The 21,481-nt window shown below is 49.9% G+C and overlaps 1 protein-coding gene across 2 annotated transcripts in view; it reads right to left on the bottom strand.

The window, feature by feature from the left end:
• Positions 1 to 21,481, bottom strand: part of LOC119965920 — a 156,136-nt gene that overhangs the window by 74,644 nt on the left and 60,011 nt on the right. For both annotated transcript variants that reach the window (XM_038796932.1, XM_038796933.1), the window contains 2 exons: positions 7,676 to 7,792; positions 7,456 to 7,557 (listed from right to left, as the gene is read on the bottom strand). In XM_038796932.1, the coding sequence (XP_038652860.1) occupies positions 7,456 to 7,557; positions 7,676 to 7,792 (219 nt within the window). The remainder of the gene's footprint in view (positions 1 to 7,455; positions 7,558 to 7,675; positions 7,793 to 21,481) is intronic.

The raw sequence follows: 21,481 nt of genomic DNA, 5'->3' as shown, positions 1-21,481 counted from the left end.
AGGTCTATTGGAGTCTCTATCTGTAAACTAAAGACAGTAAATCGATCCTGGTGATTTAAAACTAATAACAGTAGTGACTTTGACCTGATGTGCTACTGGTAAAAAGTGTTTTAAGTCATATGGATGGAGTAAGGAAAGCTTAAAGGATTACTTAAAGGACTACAAAGTGTTGTATTCTTTGGGGGGTTGTATTTGAATTAATGGTTGCTAAGATGTTCACTGTATGTTTTATAAAGATTAACTTGAGTTCATAGAATAAACATTGTTTTGCTTTAAAAAATACTTTTCCATTTCTGCTGTACCACACCTGTAGAGTGGGCCGTGTGCTCCCCTAACCATAATCTATTAAAAGTTGTGGGTCAGGTGAACTTCATGATACATGTTGAGGTTCTCTAAACCCTGGCCCATAACAGTACCCTGTTGGATCCGGAACCATGTTCGCATGTCTACCTTTCACCCCCTGCGGACAATGGTTTTGGAATACAAACACCAATGGTGGCCTTCCTCGTAGTCGCCGCAGCCTTCAGGGAGGCACTGAGGCTGTATGAGCTGGAGCTTCTCGAGGAATGGAAGCTGCAGCAGCGGAGCATGCAGAAGCCGAACAGGAGGCAGCTGGTGAGGATGTAGATCCAACTGCCCATGAGGCCGAGGAGGAGGAGGTGCAAAGGAATGTTGCGTGAGGTCTCATGTGTACCGGCAACGCCTGTCACTCGAGGACCTGCCATACCGGGCATGCCATCGAAGACTCCAGCTGAGCAGAGGGACAGTGCCAGATGATGGTGCAACGCGGGGAATGGGGCAGGACGCCCGCTTCTGGTGGCCGTCAAGGTGACCGTCACCCTGAACTAATACGACATGGGGCCCTTCCAGGCGCCAAATGGGAACCTGTTCGGAAACTCAGAGAGCTCGGAGCACAGGTGCATCCGCACGGTCACTGAGGCCCTATTTGCGCAGTCAGCACAATACATCCAGTTCAATGGAGACCGAACCCACCAGGATGCCTGGGAAGTGGAGTTTGCTGCCATCGCTGTTATGCCCCAGGTCCAGGAGGCCATTCGTGTGATCCTGGCTGATGATGCCTAACCCGAGGCCACGGACCGACGGTGTTGCTCGTTTTGGGTGAGTGTGCTTAACACTCACTTGGCTCTGTTCTCGTTCTAAGCTCTGGAGTCGCCAGGTGCCGTAAAGATACCGTCACAAGTATCAAGGTCAAGTTCAAAGCAATAAAGCTGTACACCAATTAGTAAGTCCAAAACAATTAGAGTTTATTATAACACAATTATAATAACACTCACGCACACGCTAAAGATTAAACTTACTTCTACCACTAAACAACTAATACTTAACTAAGAAGGAACTGCGAGGTCATGGAACAAGGCCTTTGTTCTGGTCTGGTCTGCAGGCTTCGGATCACTATCAGTCGGCAAGGGTGTCAGTAATGCCGGTTTCAGGTAGAGGTCGTTGTTTAGGCACTTACGTATTGGCGGCTGCTGCTCAACGGCTGATGTAGAAGACGGGGTCTGGAGGCTGGAGTCGGAGGCCGGAGACTGAACCATGTGTGGGACCTTTCTTTTATAGGTCCCAGGGGGTCCGCGCCCCTTTGGGCGGGCTCCCTCACCTGCTGGGGATCGATTGGGCCTCTTCCCAATCGATATGGTTTGAAACCCCCAATCCTACGGCCATTCCTTGATCGCTGGGGCAGTTCTTAGGACTTATTGTCCTGGGCTTCTCTGGCTCCACCGTGTCTGGTCTGCTATAGAATGTATCGATTGATACTTAATTTGTGTCCATTGTACCTGGGACTGGCCCGGTATCACCTCATTAATATGCTAACGGCTTTCCATTTACAACGCTGCCTGATCTCTGCAGCTGTCGGGAAACCGGTTTCTGCAAGTGTCTCAATGCATAATTGCTCTGCAAGCTGTTTGCTCTTTAACATGTCCGTTTTCCCTGCACTCTTTGCAGTCTTCCATTTTGTGTTCGTTAGTGGCCATCTTAGATGGCTACAACGGCAAGACCCGCTACAACAATGCCCATGTAGCGACCAGGGGCATGCTCTAGCGCTGCTTCGACATCCTGTAGATGCAGTTCAGGTGGTGCCTGGACCGCTCTTGAGGGGCCCTCCAGTATGGCGCTGAGAGGGTCGCCTGTATCGTGGTGGTCTGCTGCGTCCTCCACAACATCTCACAGCAGAGGTGCGACGTACTGGAGGAGGATAATGAAGGATAATGAGGATAATGAACGGCAGGCCTCATCTAGAACATAGAACAGGCCCTTCGGCCCTCAATGTTGTGCCGAGCAATGATCACCCTACTCAAACCCACGTATCCACCCTATACCCGTAACCCAACAACCCCCTCCTTAACCTTAATTTTTTTGGACACTACGGGCAATTTAGCATGGCCAATCCACCTAACCCGCACATCTTTGGACTGTGGGAGGAAACCGGAGCACCCGGAGGAAACCCACGCACACACGGGGGGGACGTGCAGACTCCGCACAGACAGTGACCCAGCCGGGAATCGAACCTGGGACCCTGGAGCTGTGAAGCATTTATGCTAACCACCATGCTACCGTGCTGCCATAATCTGACGAGGATGCAGGGGAGGGTGAGGATGGGCAGGACATGGGGCCCAGGCAGATATGGGAGGCCGCAAGATGTGTGCGCCAGGGACAACGTGCATGGGGCAGTCTTGTGTCCTCCAGGTTCACCGACTGTGGGGGGGGGACAGGCCAGGGGCACGGAAACAGCATCCCACCCTTACCCCTGCCCCTCCCCCCCACACATGCAACCCCTCCGTGATACATAGCTGCCACATACGAGGTGGAGCCCTGGGGGCTGGCAGTAACAGCAGGTCTGGTCTATGGGATGGAGGATGATGACAATTTGTGAGATCTGGTGCACCGCATGGTTTGACAATGTCTGACTCCTGCCCACAGTAGCATTTACCATTGTGCACCAGAGTGATCCCTGCATGTAAGCTGGCCATCACACCCTGCCTTCAAATGGGTGGCAGAACTAGGAAGTGGGGGGGTCCAGCCCCCACCCCCAGTCACAGCTGCCCACACCAGGCCCCCTCGCACCCTTCTGACAGAGCACCGACACAGATTGTAACAGTGTGAACAGGAGTTTAATGTGAACAAATATATAAATATACCTGCCCTAACCTCGATCGCTATACTGTGCCCTACACCCATGTCTACTTTTCTAGCCTTACGGCCCTAATGCTACGATTTGGTGGATCCCCAGACGGTACATCAGGAGTGGAGGCGCCTGCTGTGTTTCCCACCCTGCGACCTGGGTCCCCATTGGCGGCCGTCATCTTAGGCGACCGGGTCTGGATGGGCCCAGTTGCGCTCGGGTGTTCCAGGTGGCCTGGTGCTGCACTGTTCTGCCCACTGTGCACCAAATGTGCCAGGGAGTGGAGATGGGGAAGGGAGGGAGCCCGAGGTGCTGACATATTCCAGCACCTGCTCTGTGGGAGTCACTGACAAGAGCACCATTACCTCCTCCTCCCTCGGGGTGCCCAATGGCCACCGGGCTATTCCTTGGAATTGGGGTGCGAGCAGAGTTAAACCCAGAGACTCTCCCGCCACCTGGCACTGCCAGTCATAGAGGCCCACTCTAGTCTCGACAGCCTGGCATGCTCGCGGTCATGGAGCATAGGGAGTTGACCACCTCTGTCTGGGACTGCGCCATATCACGCTGCGACTGTGCCACCACCTTCTGGGTCTGGCCATATCAGCCAGTGACTGCGCCATCTCCCTCTGGGACTGGGCCACCTCCCTCTGGGTCTGCGCCACGTCGTCCAGTGCCTGGGCAACGCCGCCAACATTGTCAGCAATGGCCTGTTGTGACTGAACCATGCTCAGAAGCGCCGTTGCAATGTCCAGATGGCCCTGCTATATGGCTGCCTGTGAGAGGGCAACCCTGTCTTGGGCTTTGGCTAGCGCCTGCAAAGAATGTCCCAGGCCCTGGGCATGCTGATCCATAGCCAATGCCCTCGCCCCCAAGGCCTCCGACGTGGCCGCCACCCATGTGATTTTGTCCTAGGTGGCACGCATGGTCGGCACCACCTCTGGCTCCTGCACGTGGTTGGACTCCTCCAACTGCATCTGTAGGTGCTGGATGCTCACCGACAACCTCTCATGTAATCCCTGCTCTACTACTGTATCTCCACAATGGATGGGACTGTCCGTTCCAGATGCCCAAAACCATCTGGACAGCAGCTAGTCCCTGGGGTGGTCTGGCCTCCGACTGTCCGCCCCCTCAGGAATTCATACCACCACCTGATGAGCCGGAGCAGCGGTGTGGTGCGCTCTAGAGGCTGTCCCAGAGGCTTCTTCACTAAAGTGCCCAACCAAGGTGAGTGTCTGTAGGATGGTGGAGGGTGTTGGAGGCAGCTGTGACGGAAAATCTGTGTCATCCCCAGACTCGAACTTCAGGGTGTCTTGGGTCACAAGCTTATGGCTCCCGTCCGCGTCGGCATCCTTGTTGCTGTTTGGCACACGGTGGGGGCTCAGGTTGTAGCAGTGGCTAGGGCGGGGGCAACAGCTGGACCAGCCTCATCACCAGCAGGTCCTGCAGGACACGAGACAAGACGCATGGTTAGACCACTGGCTGGTGGGGAGTGGGGTTGGTGGGGATGAGTGTGGTATGGGGGTGAGGGTGGGGTGGGGGTGAGGATTGTGTGGGGTTGAGAATGAGGTTGGTGGGGTGGGGGGTTGACACACATATGAGCAGTTTTGGACCCCATATCTAAGGAAGTATGTCTTGGCCTTGAAAAGGGTCCAGAGGGTGTTCACAAGAATGATCCCAGGAATGAAGAACTTGTCGTATGAGGAACGTTTGCGGACTTGGGGCTGTACTCGCTGGAGTTCAGACAGATGAGCGGGGATCTTATTGAAACTTACAAGATACTGCGAGGCCTGGGTAGAGTGGACGTGGAGAGGATATTTCCACTTGTAGGAAAAACTAGAACCAAAGGACACCATCTCAGGCTAAAGGGACAATCCTTTAAATCAGAGATGAGGAGGTATTTCTTCAGCCAGAGGGTGGTGAATCTGTGGAACTCTTTGCCGCAGAAGGCTGTGGAGGCCAATTCACTGAGTGTCTTTTAAGACAGGGATTGATAGATTCTTGATTAATAAGGGGATCGGGGTTATGGGGCGAAGGCAGGAGAATGGGGATGAGAAAGTATCAGCTATGATTGAAAGGCAGAGCAGACTTGATGGGCCAAGTGGCCTAATTCTACTCCTATGTCTTATGGTCTTATGTCATGGGGAACCGGAGTCCCTTGCCCACGGCCGACTTCCACCCCAGCGACTTCCTTTCTTCTGGCCTACCGACCCCACGTCCAGGGCCTCGGTGTCTCCACCGTGAGTGGTCGCGGGTCCGGTATTCTCCCTCCAGTTTTCTCCCCCTCCCGGCAGTAATGGGAGGTGTTCTCTTGGAGGGTAGGGGGAAAACAGAAAGCTACAGTGTCAGACAGTCTGACGCATACTGAACAGGGGGTGAGTAGCTGGTGGCCTCAGTGACCAGCGCACCTGCCCTTGGCGGCTGGTATGGATGCCAGCATGTGGTGCAGGGTGGGGGTTAGGCTGTCCTCCTGGGTGGAGGGGTGGGGTGGGGGTCATAGGTGTGTGGGACAGGGTTGGTGCCATAAGCACCAACTCCCCTTGGCCGCCCTGAGGAAGTCGTGCAGTTTCTTACGGCATTGCTGGCCGGTCCGGATGGTGTTACTGGTGGTGCTGACCGCCTCTGTCATCGGCGCCCAGGCACGGTGAACGGTGGCAGCTTCCCGGGCAACATTACACAGTGGCTTACCTCTTCTCCACGGCATCCAGGAGGTTCTCCAGTTTGGCATTGGTGAAGCATGTTGTTGTGCGTCTTGCTGCCATCTTGTTGGCTTGGATGGTGTGTGTTGTGAGCCTCCTGAACGTCAATTGCGAATCCGGCACCGTTTCTCATTGGAATCGCTTGTGTTCCAAATTGCACTGGTGCTAACCCCTGAACAGTTGCTGAATAGGTCCAGGTGAAGTGCCGGTTTGGCTGTCGTGAAAGTCCACGAATCCTGCCCCGGCATTAATACAGGAATGGAGAATCCACCTGATGGTATAAATTAAAGTGGGCAGCACTGTGGCCTCAAGGTGCCGAGGTCCCAGGTTCGATCCTGGCTCTGGGTCACTGACCGTGTGGAATTTGCACATTCTCCCCATGTTTGCGTGGGTTTCGCCCCCACAACTCAAAAATGTTGCAAGCTAGGTGGATTGGACACGCTAAATTGGCCCTTAATTGGAAAAAATGAATTGGGTACTCAATTAAAAAAAAATGAAAGTGTTTTCTTTGTTTGAATGCCACTGTTATAAAAATGTTGTATTTGGAGGAAAATGGAGAGGGCCAGGGGAGTGAAACGCTCAAAGATATTGATTCATCAATTTCATGTGCAGCTAAGAAGAACATACCGTGCACTCTTACCCCTGAAATCAGAGTGTGTGAAGTCAGGCCCACTTCATTGTCTGGGGACTGACATTCTAAGGCAGTATTGAAAGAATGTTGCATTATCAGAATTGGTGTATTACAGTTGGGATGTTATGGAATGAAGATAAAATGAAAATCGCTTATTGTCACAAGTAGGCTTCAAATTAAGTTACTGTGAAAAGCCCCTAGTCGCCACATTCCGGCGCCTTTTTGGGGTTGCCGGAATGGGAATTGGACCGTGCTGCTGGCCTGCCTTGGTCTGCTTTCAAAGCCAGCAATTTAGCCCTGTGCTAAACCAGCCCCTGTTACCAGCCATGTTAAGGTGAGTTCCTGAGCTGGACCTTTCGTTTCGCCGTCAGCGCACTCACGCCTGCAGATTTCCTGACGTCATGGGGGGTGCCCAAAATCGGAAACCCCATTGGACGGCTGCTGAGAGGGAGAATCCTGCTGCCAGTGGGGACATGCCACACCAGAAAACAGGTGCGGCGGGTCAGATCCCTTGCGTATCAGATCCCTTGGTACTAGCTAAAAAACTAAAAATCCTCCCAGACAATGTTCATCCCTCAACAGCGTCTAACGGTATAAGGGGCAGGGAGAAAAGTGGAGTTGAGGTCAAACATAGTCTTACTGAATGACAAAGCATGCTTGAGGGGCCGAATAGCCTACTCCTGCTCCTCATTTGTATGTTCAACTAACACCGAAAAAGATTAGCAGATAATTCACAAGTTTGCTGTTTCATGTAGTTTGCCTACATATTCAAAGACTACACCAGGTACTTTGGGATGTACTGAAAGCCTTCTGTGGCACTATATACGTGTAAGTTATTGTGTTCTCCTTTTACAACTGCTGGGACAACTGGAAGATGGGTTGCAGCAACCTGATTCTTCCAGCCTTCAGACTTCCCATGCTTACATCTGATGAGTGATATAAAAATGTGGCTGGTGAGCGAATTTAAATATAAACAAAGTACTTACCTGGATCAAAGATACAGAACAGGGCTGCCATCAGTAGAAAGATAAAGGCGATTATTTGGAATAATATAAAAGCAGAAGTGAGTTGCATGAGTTGCTTGTAAGCTAGAAACACAAATGGACGGGAGATTAATTTCACAGCATACCAATAAATTCAGGAGTCTTAGAATGTTTTTTAAGCTCACAAGAGTACAATTAGAATGGGTGGAAAATGTATTTTTACCTCTGTAAATCCTGATGGCAAAAAAGATTATGTAACATTCAACAGCAAAGGATGTTGATGTGCTAACCACAGCCAGGACAGATGCCATGAAAGATATTTCATGCAGGAACAGCAATTCTGAAAAAGGAAGCGTTATCAATCCATTTCAGTATAAATCACAATGCAATGAAATATGAAGCCAGTGGACACTATCTGAAATTTCATATTCCAATTTGCTATTTTAAATATTTTATTTGCCTTTGTATTGGGGTGTGTGCATGTAAATATTCTTGTCAATGCTGAATTTGTGCAGCAATAGAATACATTCTTTGAGTTGATAATTTGTCCCCAACTGGGGAAGGATAGGAGGACCATGGTAGCAGAGAATGAACATTAAGCTTAGGTAATTGGTTGGTGAATGGCGCCGTGAGGCAGCAGAGCTAACCACTGGGACACCGTCCTGCCCTCTGTTCTGTATATATTTGAAAATACCTCCAATAAAAAAAAGAGCATTACTGAACCAGATGGATTTTTTTTACGATGATGGTTCCATTGGTCACTGATCACATTTCAACTTTAATTCCACATTTTTATTGAATTCAAATTTCACCATCTGCCATGGCGGGATTTGAACTGGGTCCCCAGAGAATTATCATGGGTCTCTAGATTAATGGCCCAGCGACAATGCCACAATGCCATTGCCTCCCCATATAGTCATGTGAACCCAACAAATGCAAGGTGAATAGCTAATCGGTGTCATCAATGTGATTCTAAGCATTATTGCACAATTAGCTGCCCACAGTAAAAGAATCACGCTTTTGAAGTAACACATGAAATGGATAATACCGAGGCTGAAATGATGACTGTCATGAAGGAATTGTGTTGATCACTGGAATCGCAATTTGACAAAGAATCGGGCGTCAGTCAAAAATAGAGGTCACTGCTAGGTGTCCAATGGAGCGCCATGCTCTTGCGTCTCAATAGCGGCGTGAATGCGTTCCATGCCCTGCGCCCGCATGGCCATGCAAAACGTACAGTAGCATTCTTTAACATCATTAACAGGTTTAACCCCGTAGTGTCCGGCCTTTAGGATGTTCCGTCTCCATCAGGCAGAAGTCAATGTTCACTTGTGGTATTTAAAAATGGTGACCAGGCACCGGGGCTGCTGAGGGAGTGAAAGAAGGCAATAAAAGTTTCCAAATAGCAATGGTAGGCTGACAGCTGTGCAGCAGGCTGGGGGTGTCTGCCAGGCCTGGAGAGAGTGGAAAGAGGTGCCCAGGAGATGGGCCATGAGTTTGGGGTGTTCCCCCCGCAACTGGAGTGCCCGGGCACAGACAGCCATTGCCATGGCCTTCAAGGCAGCCATCTGGCTGCACAACCTGCTGTCTGCCCACTGTGTCCTGTAAATATACAGAGTTTTAATGGCTGTATGGCTGTGCCCCTCCCAGGACCCCAGTTGACCCATCAACAGGGCGGGTGGCCAACCAGGTGCTGGCACTCTTCAATGCACCTATGCCGTGGCACTGTCCCACTATTGGGAGGGCAGGGGAAGAGCAGAATGCACCCAGTACAGAAGACGCATGCACCATGGCATTTGGCACCCTCCCTCTCGAGGGCGGATGCCCCACCAGTGGCACAACAGCTAGCATACCCCGCAAGAACACCGGCCATCACCAAGCCCAGTCTGGCCTCTGCGGCCCTGCTCCCATCCATCCTGCACCCGGAGAGGTAGGTACAACCCGTGCGTCGCACACACGGCCCATGGCACACTACAGCTACGGTCCCAGCAGATGTCTACCTCCCTTGCCAGTCCAGTCCATGGGCACTGCCTGCACACATGCCACAAAGCATGGCACCAGTCAGTGGCACATAGTACCCCCACGCCCCACAACCAGGTGCCACACTGCTGGCAGGATATCACATGGCCCACCCAAGGAGGACAAACATTGTAGATCTCACTGGAGGGAGCAGGACAGGGGGCACAGAGAGTATCGCTGGCATGGATAGGGCCAGCCACTAGTAACCCTGCTGGCAGGAACAGTTGGTAGAATAGCCAGTGGTGCCAAGCAGCAGGCCAGGGGCATGGTGCGGAATGCAGAGTGTCAGGGCGAACAGCCAGGGGTGGGGCTGGGTTTGGGAGGAGGGGAACATGGGAGGTAGGAGCTGCAGTGCAGGCTAGGGCCACCACTTATCCTGTTGGACCTGGATGGGCACAGGAAGTACTCACCATGCTAACACATCTGTCCTTCAGTCCCTGCAGATAATGGATTTCGGAGTCCAGCCAGGAATGGTTGGCATCTGCATGGCCATGGCGGTCCTTGCAGATCCACCGAGGCTGCATAAACAGGAGATGCTTGGGGAGGTCCCTGCACAACAAGAGCTTGTCTCAGAGGAACAGTGCCCAGCGATGAGGTTAGACAGCTGGTTGTCCAACAGATTGAGGAGAAGGTGGGAAGGAGGTGCATCAGGCCATGTGTATATTGGCAGAGCCATTCGAGGACCTGCTGGACTGAGCATGCCATCGCCGACTGTAGCTGATCAGGCAGATCATGCGACATTACTGCTGGAATAGGGCGCACCTGGAACCATAGGGGTATGGAGGACACCCACTCTCGGTGACCATCAAGGTTATAGTCGCCCTGAACTTATAAGTCACAGAGTCCTCCCCGGCGCCAAGTAGGGACAGGTCTGGGCTGTCACAGACATCCATACACAGATGCATCCGCGCCATCACGGATGCCCTATATGCCCAGGTGGCACACTGTATTAATTTCAAGGTGGAACGAGCCCACCAGGTTGCCAGCCAGTGGGATTCACCGCCATCGCAGGAATGCTCCAGGTGCAGGGGGGGGTCGTCGATGAGACACACGTTCCCCTATGAGCAACGGCACACAAGGGCCTTTCATTAACCAGAAGGGTTTCCACTCGATGAATGTGCAGTTGGTGTGTGACCACCGGCTGCACATCATGCACACGTGTGCCTGATACTCATGCAGTGTGCACAACGCATTCATCCTGGCTTACTCAACGGTGCAAGACACCTTCAAGGCATTCCCTCGATCGGGTGAGGGGTTGAGTCTTGGGAGACAGGGGTTATCTGCTGCGGTGAAGGCTAATGACGCCTATCCAGAGACTTCAGACCAAAGTAGAGAACCACTATAACGACACTCATGCAGCATACAGGGGAATCATCGACCAGTGCATTGGTATCGTGAAGGTGCAGTTCAGGTGCCTGGACCACTCTGATGGTGCCCTCCAAATCAGTCCTAAGAGGGCCTCCCACATCGTGCTGGCCTGCTATGTACTGCACAATATCGCGCATCAGACGGGCGACATACTGGTGGCGAAGGAATGCCAGCCTTCGTCTGATGAGGAAGATGGCCAGGGAATGCCAGCCTTCGTCTGACGAGGAAGATGGCCAGGATGTGGGGCCCAGGCAGGCATAGAAGGCTGCATGACATGTGGGCCTAGCCCGCCGTGCACGGGACAATCTAATTACCTCCAGGTTCGCTAACAAGGCAACCTGGCTATCGGCACACCAGCCGTCCCGTCGCTCCCGCACATACCAACCTGAGTTCCAATGGTCAGCCAGCCCCTCTCTTGTACCCCCTACCTGCAAGGCATCCCCCACCCCAGCATCTCCACCACCCTCTGAGCTTCCCACCAGTGTCACCACAGGGTGCGGACCCTGGCTCGGCATCAGTGGGTCTGCTCAGTACGAAGAGCTCTAGTGCTCCGCATCTTTTGACAGTCTGACTCCTGCCCTGGTGTAACATTCCACTGTCCATCCAGGTGATCCATGCTTGCATGCTAGCCAGTCCATCACATGGATCCGCAGACCTTCAGGGTAGATGGGCTGGGGTCCGAGTTGGTGGGTGGAGATGGCTATTGGGGTGGTGAGTGGTGCTCAGTTAATCACCAGTTAGGCCCTACCATGTGGCGTCCCCACCTCGAGGTGGGGCCTCCGGCCAAGCCCGGTCGAAATCAGGGGGTGGCAGCCTGCTTCTAACCATGCCTTTCCTCCACAGCTTTAAGCAATGTCTCAAGCTCTGCACCCGCAAACCTTGGGGCAGCTCTCCGGGATGCCATCTTCTTGGCTGGAATGACAGGGTTTATATGCAGGTACAGGTTGTCAGGCTCTCGAGTGTCAATCCCGACCGCATCAAATCACACACGTGCACTAGGTCCACGTATCGTAAGAGCTGGCCCATTAGCATGTCCTGCATTGCTCCGGCAGTCGCACCCCCATCAGGCCTGTGGAACATCCCCATTCAGTCCCGGCGTCAGCATAGTCTCTCAAGCAGAGAAGCCCACCCTCTATCTGCTTCAGGTTTGGGGATGGTAACATGCTAACGCCTTCTGAAAGAGGGGTCCTCCCTTGTCAAAGAGCTGGGAGCAGTCTCTTCATTTGTACTGATGTTGTCTGTTGTAAGATCAGATCATCAATGAAAAGAAGCACAGATTAAGCTAGGCATGGAGAACGACACAATTGTGTTTGGGAAAACTGTGGATCTACATTTTACTCGGTCATGCATTGTTTACCATTGAGAAAGTCAGATATTTTTATCAGAGTTCAAGCAATCTTGTTAACTTCTGGTGACAAATGCTTGGTGGACAAAAAAATTATCTGAGTAGTGGCATTCTCCGCCGGCGGGATTCTCCGTTGCACCAGCAGCGCACCCACACTCGTGGGTTTCCCGGTGGCGTAGGGATGCCACAATGGGAAATCCCATTAGCAGGTGGCATGAACAGAGAATCCCACTGCCAGCGAGGCTGCGCCACCCAGGAAACTGGCAGACCAGAGTATCCAACTCGAAACCTCCAGCATGCTGAAGTGGTTGATAAGAGAATACCTTATTCAGCAAGTCACGGCTCAATGTGACACTTGTGTTAAATTGTCCTGCTGTAAGTCTGCCACTGGCCAAGGAATTGAATGATTTAGACCATAAGACATATTTTCTCATCCCCATTCTCCTGCCTACTCCCATAACCCCTGATCCCCTTATTAATCAAGAACCTATCTATCTCTGTCTTAAAGACACTCAGTGATTTGGCCTCCACAGCCTTCTGCGGCAAAGAGTTCCACCACCCTATGGCTGAAGAAATTCCTCCTCATCTCTGTTTTAAAAGATCGTTCCTTTAGTCTGAGATGGTGTCCTCTGTTTCTAGTTTTTCCTACACATGGAAACATCCTCAACACGTCCACTCTATCGAGGCGTTGGGAGTATCACGTAAGTTTCAATAAGATCCTCCCTCATCCTTCTAAACTCCAACAAGTACAGACCCAGAGTCCTCAACCGTTCCTCATACAGGTTCTTCATTCCAGGGATCATTCTTGTGAACCTCCTCTGGACCATTTCCAAGGCCAGCACATCCTTCCTTGGATACGAGGCCCAAAGCTGCTCACAATACTCCAAATGGGGTCTGACCAGAGCCTTATACAGCCTCAGAACTACATCCCTGGTCTTGTATTCTAGCCCTCTTGACAGGAATGCTAACATTGCATTTGCCTTCTTAATTGCCGACTGAACCTGCACATTAACCTTCAGAGAATCGTGAACAAGGACTCCCATGGCCCTTTGTGTTTCTGATTTCCTAAGCATTTCCCCATTTAGAAAATAGTCTATGCCTAAATTCCTCCATCCAAAGTGCATAACCTCTCACTTTTCCACATTGTATTTCATTTGCCACTTCATTGCCCATTCTCCTAGCTTGTCCACCCTTGCTTCAATACTACCTGTCCCTCTAAAGATCTTTGTATCATCTGCAAACTTAGCAACAGTGCCTTCAGTTCCTTCTTCCAGATCATTAATGCATATTGTGAAATGTTGTGGTCCCAGCACAGACCCCTGAGGCATACCACTAGTCGCCGGCTGCCATCCGGAAAAAGATCACTTTATCCCCACTGTCTGCCTTCTGCCAGTCGTCCAATCCTCTATCCATGCCAGGATCTTACCCTCAACACCATGGGATTTTAACTTATTTAACAGTCTCCTATGCGGCACCTTGTCAAAGGCCTTCTGGAAATCTAAATAAATCACATCCACTGGTTCTCCTTTGTTTCACTTCCTTGTTACCTCCTCAAAGAGCTCTAACAGATTTGTTAGATTCCACCTCCCTTTGGCAAAGCCGTGCTGACTCAGTCCTATTTTACCATGCACTTCCAACTACTTTGTGATCTCATCTTTAATAACATATTCTAAAATCTTAGCAATGACCGAAGTCAGGCTAACCGGCCGATAATTTCCCATCTTCTGCCGCCCTCCCTTCTTAAACAATGGTGTTAAATTAGCCAATTTCCAGTCCTCTGAGACCCTTCCTGCCTCCAGTGCTTCCTGAAAGATCATCACCAATGCCTCCACAATCTCCTCAGCTATCATTTTTAGGACCCTGGGGTGTAGTCCATCCGGTCCAGGTGATGTATCCACCTTCAGACCTTTCAGTTTCCCCAGAACCTTCTCCTTAGTAATGGTCACTGCACTCATCACTGCCCCCTGGTTCTCCCGGAACACTGGCATCCCACTGGTGTCTTCCACCGTGAAGACTGATGCAAAGTAACTATTCAGTTCGTCTGCCATTTCTTTGTTTCCTATTATTACTTTTCCAGCCACGTTTTTCAGTGGTCAAATGTCTATTTTTGTCTCTCTCTCTTACCTTTTATATATTGAAAAAAACTCTTCCTATCTTCCTTTATAATACTAGCTAGCTTGTAGTCATACTTCATCTTCTCCCCCCTTATTGCTTTTTTAGTTATCCTCTGCTCGCTTTTAAAGGCTTCCCAATCCTCTGGCTTCCCACTAATCCTCGCCACCTTGTATGCCTTTTCTTTCTCTTTTATGCTGTCGTTGACATCTCTCATCAGCGATGGATGCCTTGTCCTCCCCTCAGCATGTTTCCTCCTCCTTGGGATGAATTTCTGTTGTGCCTCTCTAATAACCCCCAAAATCTCCTGCCATTGCTAGGCTCCTTTTCCAATCAACTCTGGCTAGCTCCTCCTTTGTGTCTTTGTAGTTAATTGTAATACCGTTACATCTGATTGCAGCTTCTTGCTCTCAAACTGCAGGGTAAATTCTGTCATATTATGGTCACTGCTCCCTCAGGGTTCCTTCACCGTAAGTTCCCTAATCAAAAATGCCTCATTACACCTCACCAAATCCAGAATTGCCTGTTCCCTGGTAGGCTCTGTCACAAGCTGCTCCAAAAAAAATCTCTTAGATATTCCACAGATTCCTTTTCTTTGGATCCACTACCAACCTGATTTTCCCAGTCCCCATGATTGTTGTAATATTGCCTTTTTTTACATGCTTTTTCTATCTCCTGATTTATTTTCTGCCCCACCTCCTGACTACTGCTAGGGGGCCTGTACATAACCCCTATCAGGGTTTTTTTTTACCTTTGTGATTCCTCAGCTCTACCCACAGAGATTCTATGCCTTCTGATCCTCTATCGCTCCTTGCTATCGATTTAACTTAATTCCTTACTAACAATGCAACTCTGCCTCCTTTGCCCATCTGCCTGTCCTTTCGATAGGACATATATCCTTGGATATTTAGATCCCAGCCCTGATCCCCTTGCAGCCACGTCTCTGTGATGCCCACAACATCGTACCGGCCAATTTCAATGTGCACAACAAGCTCATTTACTTTGTTCCGAATACTGCGCGCATTTAGGTACAACACCCTCAATCCTGCATTGACCACCTCCCTTTTCATATTCTCCTCAGTCACTGTACCCTGTACTGTGGCCCTTTGGTGGCAATGGACTTAAACATATGGGACAAGAATAGTGTTCTTTTTTTGCTGGACTTTGTTCTTCGGCAACAAGATTTAGTCAATCTGTAGTAATACATGATAAAGACAAACACATCATTGTTGATAAGGTCATAGCGAAATGGATGGGCACCGGATCAGGAACACCAATTAAATTTCTGACAGATAATGGAGGAGAATTTGCGAATGAAAAATTTTAGGACATGTGTGAGAATTTGAATGTCATAGTCATGCATACTGCGGCTGAGAGCCTGTTCAGCAATGGTTTATGTGAGAAGAATCACGCAGTAATAGATGAAATGTTGAATAAAATACTGGCTGAAAAACTAGATCACAAATGGCAAATGATGTTAGCAAGGGAAGTACATGAAAATAATTATTTCTAAATTACAGTTGGGTAGAGCCCAATGAAGAAATCCAAAGTTGCCTTAGGTGCTATCGGATGCTCACTCTGCTCTTGAAGGAACTAGCATTAGTTCTAATTTTCTTTCAATTGAATGCCTGGCATGCAAGCAGGAAAACTTTCATCAAGGCGGAGATTTCAGAAATAGTTAGGAGAGCATTGCAACAGCACTTAGAGACCATCTGAGGTATACTTTAGTTCAGGTAATCTGGTTCATTATAAGAGGGAGGGGGAAAGGGAATGGAAAGGCCCAGGAAAAGTAATATGTGAAAGGAAAACTGTATTATTCCCGTACCAGCCTCCCCGAACAGAGCCGGAATGTGGCGACTAGTGGCTTTTCACAGTATCTTCATTTGAAGCCTACTCGTGACAAAAAGCGATTTTCATTTTCATTCATTCAACATGAGAATCAAACAATAAAAACCTATTCTTCACATGTCATTGTAATAAATTCTGAATTTGCAAATACTGACAATGTGATAGAAGATGATGAGGAACCATGTGCATCGCATATTCATATACTTTGAAGGGCAGAGCCTTGATATAATGGGTCAGGAGTTAGGAATCATTGAAAACAGATTGTGGCAAACAGGGAGCAGCTATTTTGTCCAGTGGTCAGCTGCCCAAAGTGGGTTCCTGGATATCGTATCATCCAGAAGGATCGGATAAGGGATGCCACATTATGGGACAGGCAGGAAAATATAAGAATATAAGAACAGGATGATGGATAAATAATGAAGGCCTTGGACTGGGAAAACGGAGTATGAGAATGGAAGTATAAGGAAACATAGTCCAAGTTGCAGTAATGGGTCAAGTGACGAATCTCAGATGAGGAAATGTTTATGCATAGTGGATAGGATACCTAAACAGGGGATGTAACAGCAGGAGTCTTGAAAGACTTAAACGGGCAAGTAGGGGGGGTCACAGCCTGAATTGATGACATGGTAGACTGGAGAATGCTGAAAAGGCAGTAGAAGCAGGTGTCCCCATTACCAAGATGATTTTGTAATGACTAAAAAGTTACGGTATACAGCTATATGGGAGGCTAAGCAGAGGGAGTTAGGTGGTTGGAAGGAGTCTGCTGTGCATTCAGAAGTGCCAAACAGGGGTCAGGCAACACTATCACACAGATGGGTCTGCACAGGAAAAGTCCTTGAAGAATGCTTATCAGATGAAGAAATCAGAGTGAGCTCACTACAATAAGGAAGATAATTTTGAAAATGTTTTGGCCCTTTTAGCGATGTTTTTGTGGGCACGAAGGCCATCAGCTACTCACCCCGTGTACTGCATGTGTACGACTGCCTGACACGCACCCCAACCCTCCCCCCAGAAGAAGTCGGCGCGCAACCTCCGAGATGGAGAAAACTGGAGGGAGACTGCTGGACCTGTGGCCCCCTCACCGCAGCAGAGCAGAGGGCACTGCACCTGATCGGTGGGCCTGCGGAGAGTGCAGCTGCCGGGGCAGAGATCGGCATCGGGTGAGCAAGTGAGACCCCCCGCACGTGTCTCACCACCACCACACTACCCCTTCCACCGTCAGAGGCGATGAGGTCCGTGCCGGTAACTTCCGCAAGGAAGTGCCAAAACAACACAACGGCGCACCTTGTGTGTAGCGGGCAGAACAGAGCAGACGTTAGTGAGGGAGTGCAATTCAGCCAGCGCTCCGGTATCCCATTGCCCCACTTCTCCGCCCCCTCCGCCTCTGCAGGAATTCAATGGGTCCATGTGATGGATTGGTCAGCTTGCTTGCAAGAATCACTCAGGTGGACAGTGAAAATTGCTGCCATGGGCAGGAGCACCAGAGCTCATCCCAGAGTGGGTTGTCATCCTCCATCCCATGGACCAGACCCACTGTTACTGCCAGCCCAGGACCCGCAGCTCGTAGTGAGGCGGTAGGTATCATGGAGGGGATTGCAAGTGGGGTGCGCAGGGAGGGTGTCCATGGGGGGGGTGGTTGGCCGGGGGATGGGATGTTCGTGCCTCTGGCCAGTCGCCCTTGTAGGTGAAGAAACTGAAGGTGATTCGAGCGTCCTGTGCACATCGACCCTCTCGCACATGTTGTACAGCCTCTTGTGTCTGCCTGGACCCATGTCCTGCCCATTCCCATCCTCTCTCGCTGGATGAGGCCTGCAAAGCATCTCCCTATCTCCCTTCTCCAGCTCATTGTTCCTCTCTGCGCGATGTTGTGAAGTATACAGCAGGTCACCACAATGTGGGAGACCCTCCTAGCTCTATACTGGCGGGCCCGTCCAGCGTGGTCCAGATACCTAAACCGTATCTTCAGGATGCCGAAGCACCACTCGATAACGTCCCTGGTGGTTGCATGGGCCCCGTTGTGGCGGGTCTCTGTCTCAGTCTGTGGACTCCGGATGTGCACCACCAGCCATGTACGCAGCGGATAGCCCGTTACCCAGGAGCCAACTTTTCTTACGGGATTATGCCTCAAATAGGTCAAGAACAGTGTGCCATGACGAAGGCGCCATGCACACTGCCCGGGTATCGGGTGCAGGCATGCATGATGTGCATCTCATGGTCACACACCAACTGCATGTTCATCGCCTGGAACCCCATTTGGTTTGTGAAGACCATGTATCATGGGCCAGGGCTCTTAGGCGGACATAGAATTTACAGTGCAGAAGGAGGCCATCCGGCCCATCGAGTCTGCACCGGCTCCCGGAAAGAGCACCCCAAACAAGCCCACACCTATCCCCATAACCCATTCACCCCACCCAACATTAAGGGCAATTTTAGGCACTAAGGGCAATTTAGCATGGCCAATCCACCTAACCTGCACATCTTTGGTCTGTGGGAGGAAACCGGAGCACCCGGAGGAAACCCACGCACACACGGGGAGGACGTGCAGACTCCACACAGACAGTGACCTAGCCGGCAATCGAACCTGGGACCCTGGAGCTGTGAAGCAATTGTGCTAACCACTAAGCTAACGTGCTGCCCATGCATCTCATCGATCATCCCCTGGACTCAGGCGTCTTGGCAATGACGGCAAACCCCGATGCCCGTGCATCCTGGTGGGCGCATTGAATTTGATGGGTGGTAGGGTGGCACACAGGTTAGCACTACGACCTCACGGCGCCGAGGACCTGGGTTCAATCCCAGCCAGGTCACTGACTGTGTGGAGTTTGCACATTCTCCCCGTGTCTGCATGGGTCTCACAGCAACAACCGAAAGATGTGCAGGGTAGCTGGATTTCCCAAACTAAAATTGCCCCTTAATTCGAAAAAATTTTGAAATAAAAGAATGTGATATATTCTGGAAACCAGACATATATATGGGTGGTACTGCTGCCTCAGTTCCAGGATTCAATTCACAACTTGAGTCACTGTGTGTGAATCTGCACATTTTCCCTGTGTCTGCATGGGTTTCCAATCAGGGGTGGCACAGTGGCTAGCACTACTGCCTATAGCAGTGAGGACGTGGATTCGATCCCAGCCCAGGGTCACTGTTTGTGTGGAGTTTGTACATTCTCCACGTGTCTGCGCGGGCTTCACCCCCACAACTCAAAGATGTGCAGGGTAAATGGATTGGCCATGCTAAATTGCCCTTAATTGGAAAAAAAATAATTGGTACTCTAAATTACAAAATAAAATGAACAATCTTACATTTTCCCACATTGAATTCCATTTGCCAATTTATGTCCAGTTACTTAACCTATCTTTCTCAGTAAACTATTCATATCATTTTCATACATGCTTTACCTCCCCTCTTGGTATTATTTGCAAATTTGGCCACGGTACATTCTGTTCCTTCCTCCAAATCGTTAATATATTGTGAAGAGTTGCAGCACTGGTTACTGCCCTCTTACATAAAAGACCACCTTATCACTATTCGCTGCTTCTTGTTAGTTAGTCAATCTTCTATCCATTCCAGAATTTTACTCCCAACACCATGAGCTGCTATCTTGCATTGTGGCCTTTTGTGTGGCACCTTGGGTGGGATTCTCCAGCCTCCCAGCTATGTTTGCCGGCAGCAGAAGGCAGTGCGCCGTTTGCTAGCAGCGGGGTTCTCCACTCCCACTGCTGTCAATGGGATTTTCCATTGAAATCACCCCATACTGACGTGAAACCCATGTACAAGGATGTGCTACCAATGGGACCAAAGAATCCTGCCATCAGTAAACGGCCAGAGAATCAAATGCCTTTTGAAAATCCAAATATACAAACTCAACTGGTTCCCCCTTTTTTCCCCCCCAATCGGGGGTAATTTAGCGTGGCCAATTCATCTAGCCTCACATCTTTGCATTGTGGGTTGATACCTATGTAGACACAGGGAGAATGCACTTTGCAACTCTGCCGCCCTTACTGGCTGATATCGCTTCAAGGGAGTCGAGTAAATTTTTCAGACATAATTTTTTACTCATGAAGCCACACCATCTCTGCTTGACCAGATTATGACTTTTCAAATGCTTTTCTATGCTCTCCTTCATAATTGATTCCAATATTTTTCCAATAAGTGAAGTTAGTCTGGCAGTGAGAGCGTGAGCTACAGCATGCAACATGTAGTTTTCTGCATCATACATGGATTCTTACTGGGCGGAGGCCCAAATTCAATCTCCCCGCCTCCAAATGACCAGTCCTGTTCCACACCTGCCAGCTAGGCTGCCCTTTCATAGAATCCCTACAGTGCAGGAGGCTATTCAGCCCATCATGTCTGCACCAACCCTCCAAAAGAGCACCCTACTCAATACCATAAGCCTACCCTATCCCCGTAACCCCGCACAACCTTTTAAACACGAAGGGAAAATTTATTGTGGCCAATCCACCTAACCTGCACACTTCTGGACTGTGGGAGGAAACCAGAGCACCTGACGCAAACCCAAGCAGACATGGAGAGGATGTGCAAATTCAACACAGACAGCCATCCAAGGCCAGAATTGAATCCAGGTCCCTACTGATGCGAGACAGCAGTGCTAACCACTGTGCCACGTGCCACCCCATTCCTCAGTTCAAGGACTCTCCTCAAACTCCATAATAGCCCAGTAAGAAGTCTTACAACACCAGGTTAAAGTCCAACATGTTTGTTTCAAACACTAGCTTTCGGAGCACTGCTCCTTCCTTAGGTGAATGAAGAAGTATGTTCCAGAAACATATATATAGACAAATTCAAAGATGCCAGACAATGCTTAGAAAGCATTCTAAGCATTGTCTGGCATCTTTGAATTTGTCTATATATATGTTTCTGGAACATACTTCTTCATTCACCTGAGGAAGGAGCAGTGCTTCGAAAGCTAGTGTTTGAAACAAACATGTTGGACTTTAACCTGGTGTTGTAAGACTTCTTACTGTGCTCACCCCAGTCCAACGCCGGCATCTCCACATAATAGCCATCCGTAACAGCCATCAGATGTGGATGCTCACCGATCTTCTCATGGCCATGTTAGTTATACCTCAACAGAAAATATGGGTTTGAGAGAAATTGTTTGCTGCATCCATTTGTATATACCTATTCCACATTCATTTCTCATACTTCTACTCTTAGAAATAACCCACTGGTTTATGTGGCATGGCATTAACGCTCTACACGCTGTCCAGAAGGGTTGTGGCCGAGGAGAGGATGTTTCCATTTGTAGGAAAAACTAGGACCAGAGGACACAATCTCAGACCGATCCTTTAAAACAGAGATGAAGAAGAATTTGTT

The sequence above is a fragment of the Scyliorhinus canicula genome, chromosome 5, assembly GCF_902713615.1.
Source record: "Scyliorhinus canicula chromosome 5, sScyCan1.1, whole genome shotgun sequence".
NCBI classification, from domain to species: domain Eukaryota; kingdom Metazoa; phylum Chordata; class Chondrichthyes; order Carcharhiniformes; family Scyliorhinidae; genus Scyliorhinus; species Scyliorhinus canicula.
Note: the sequence above shows the minus strand (reverse complement) of the source record. Positions and strands in the feature narration are given on the sequence as shown.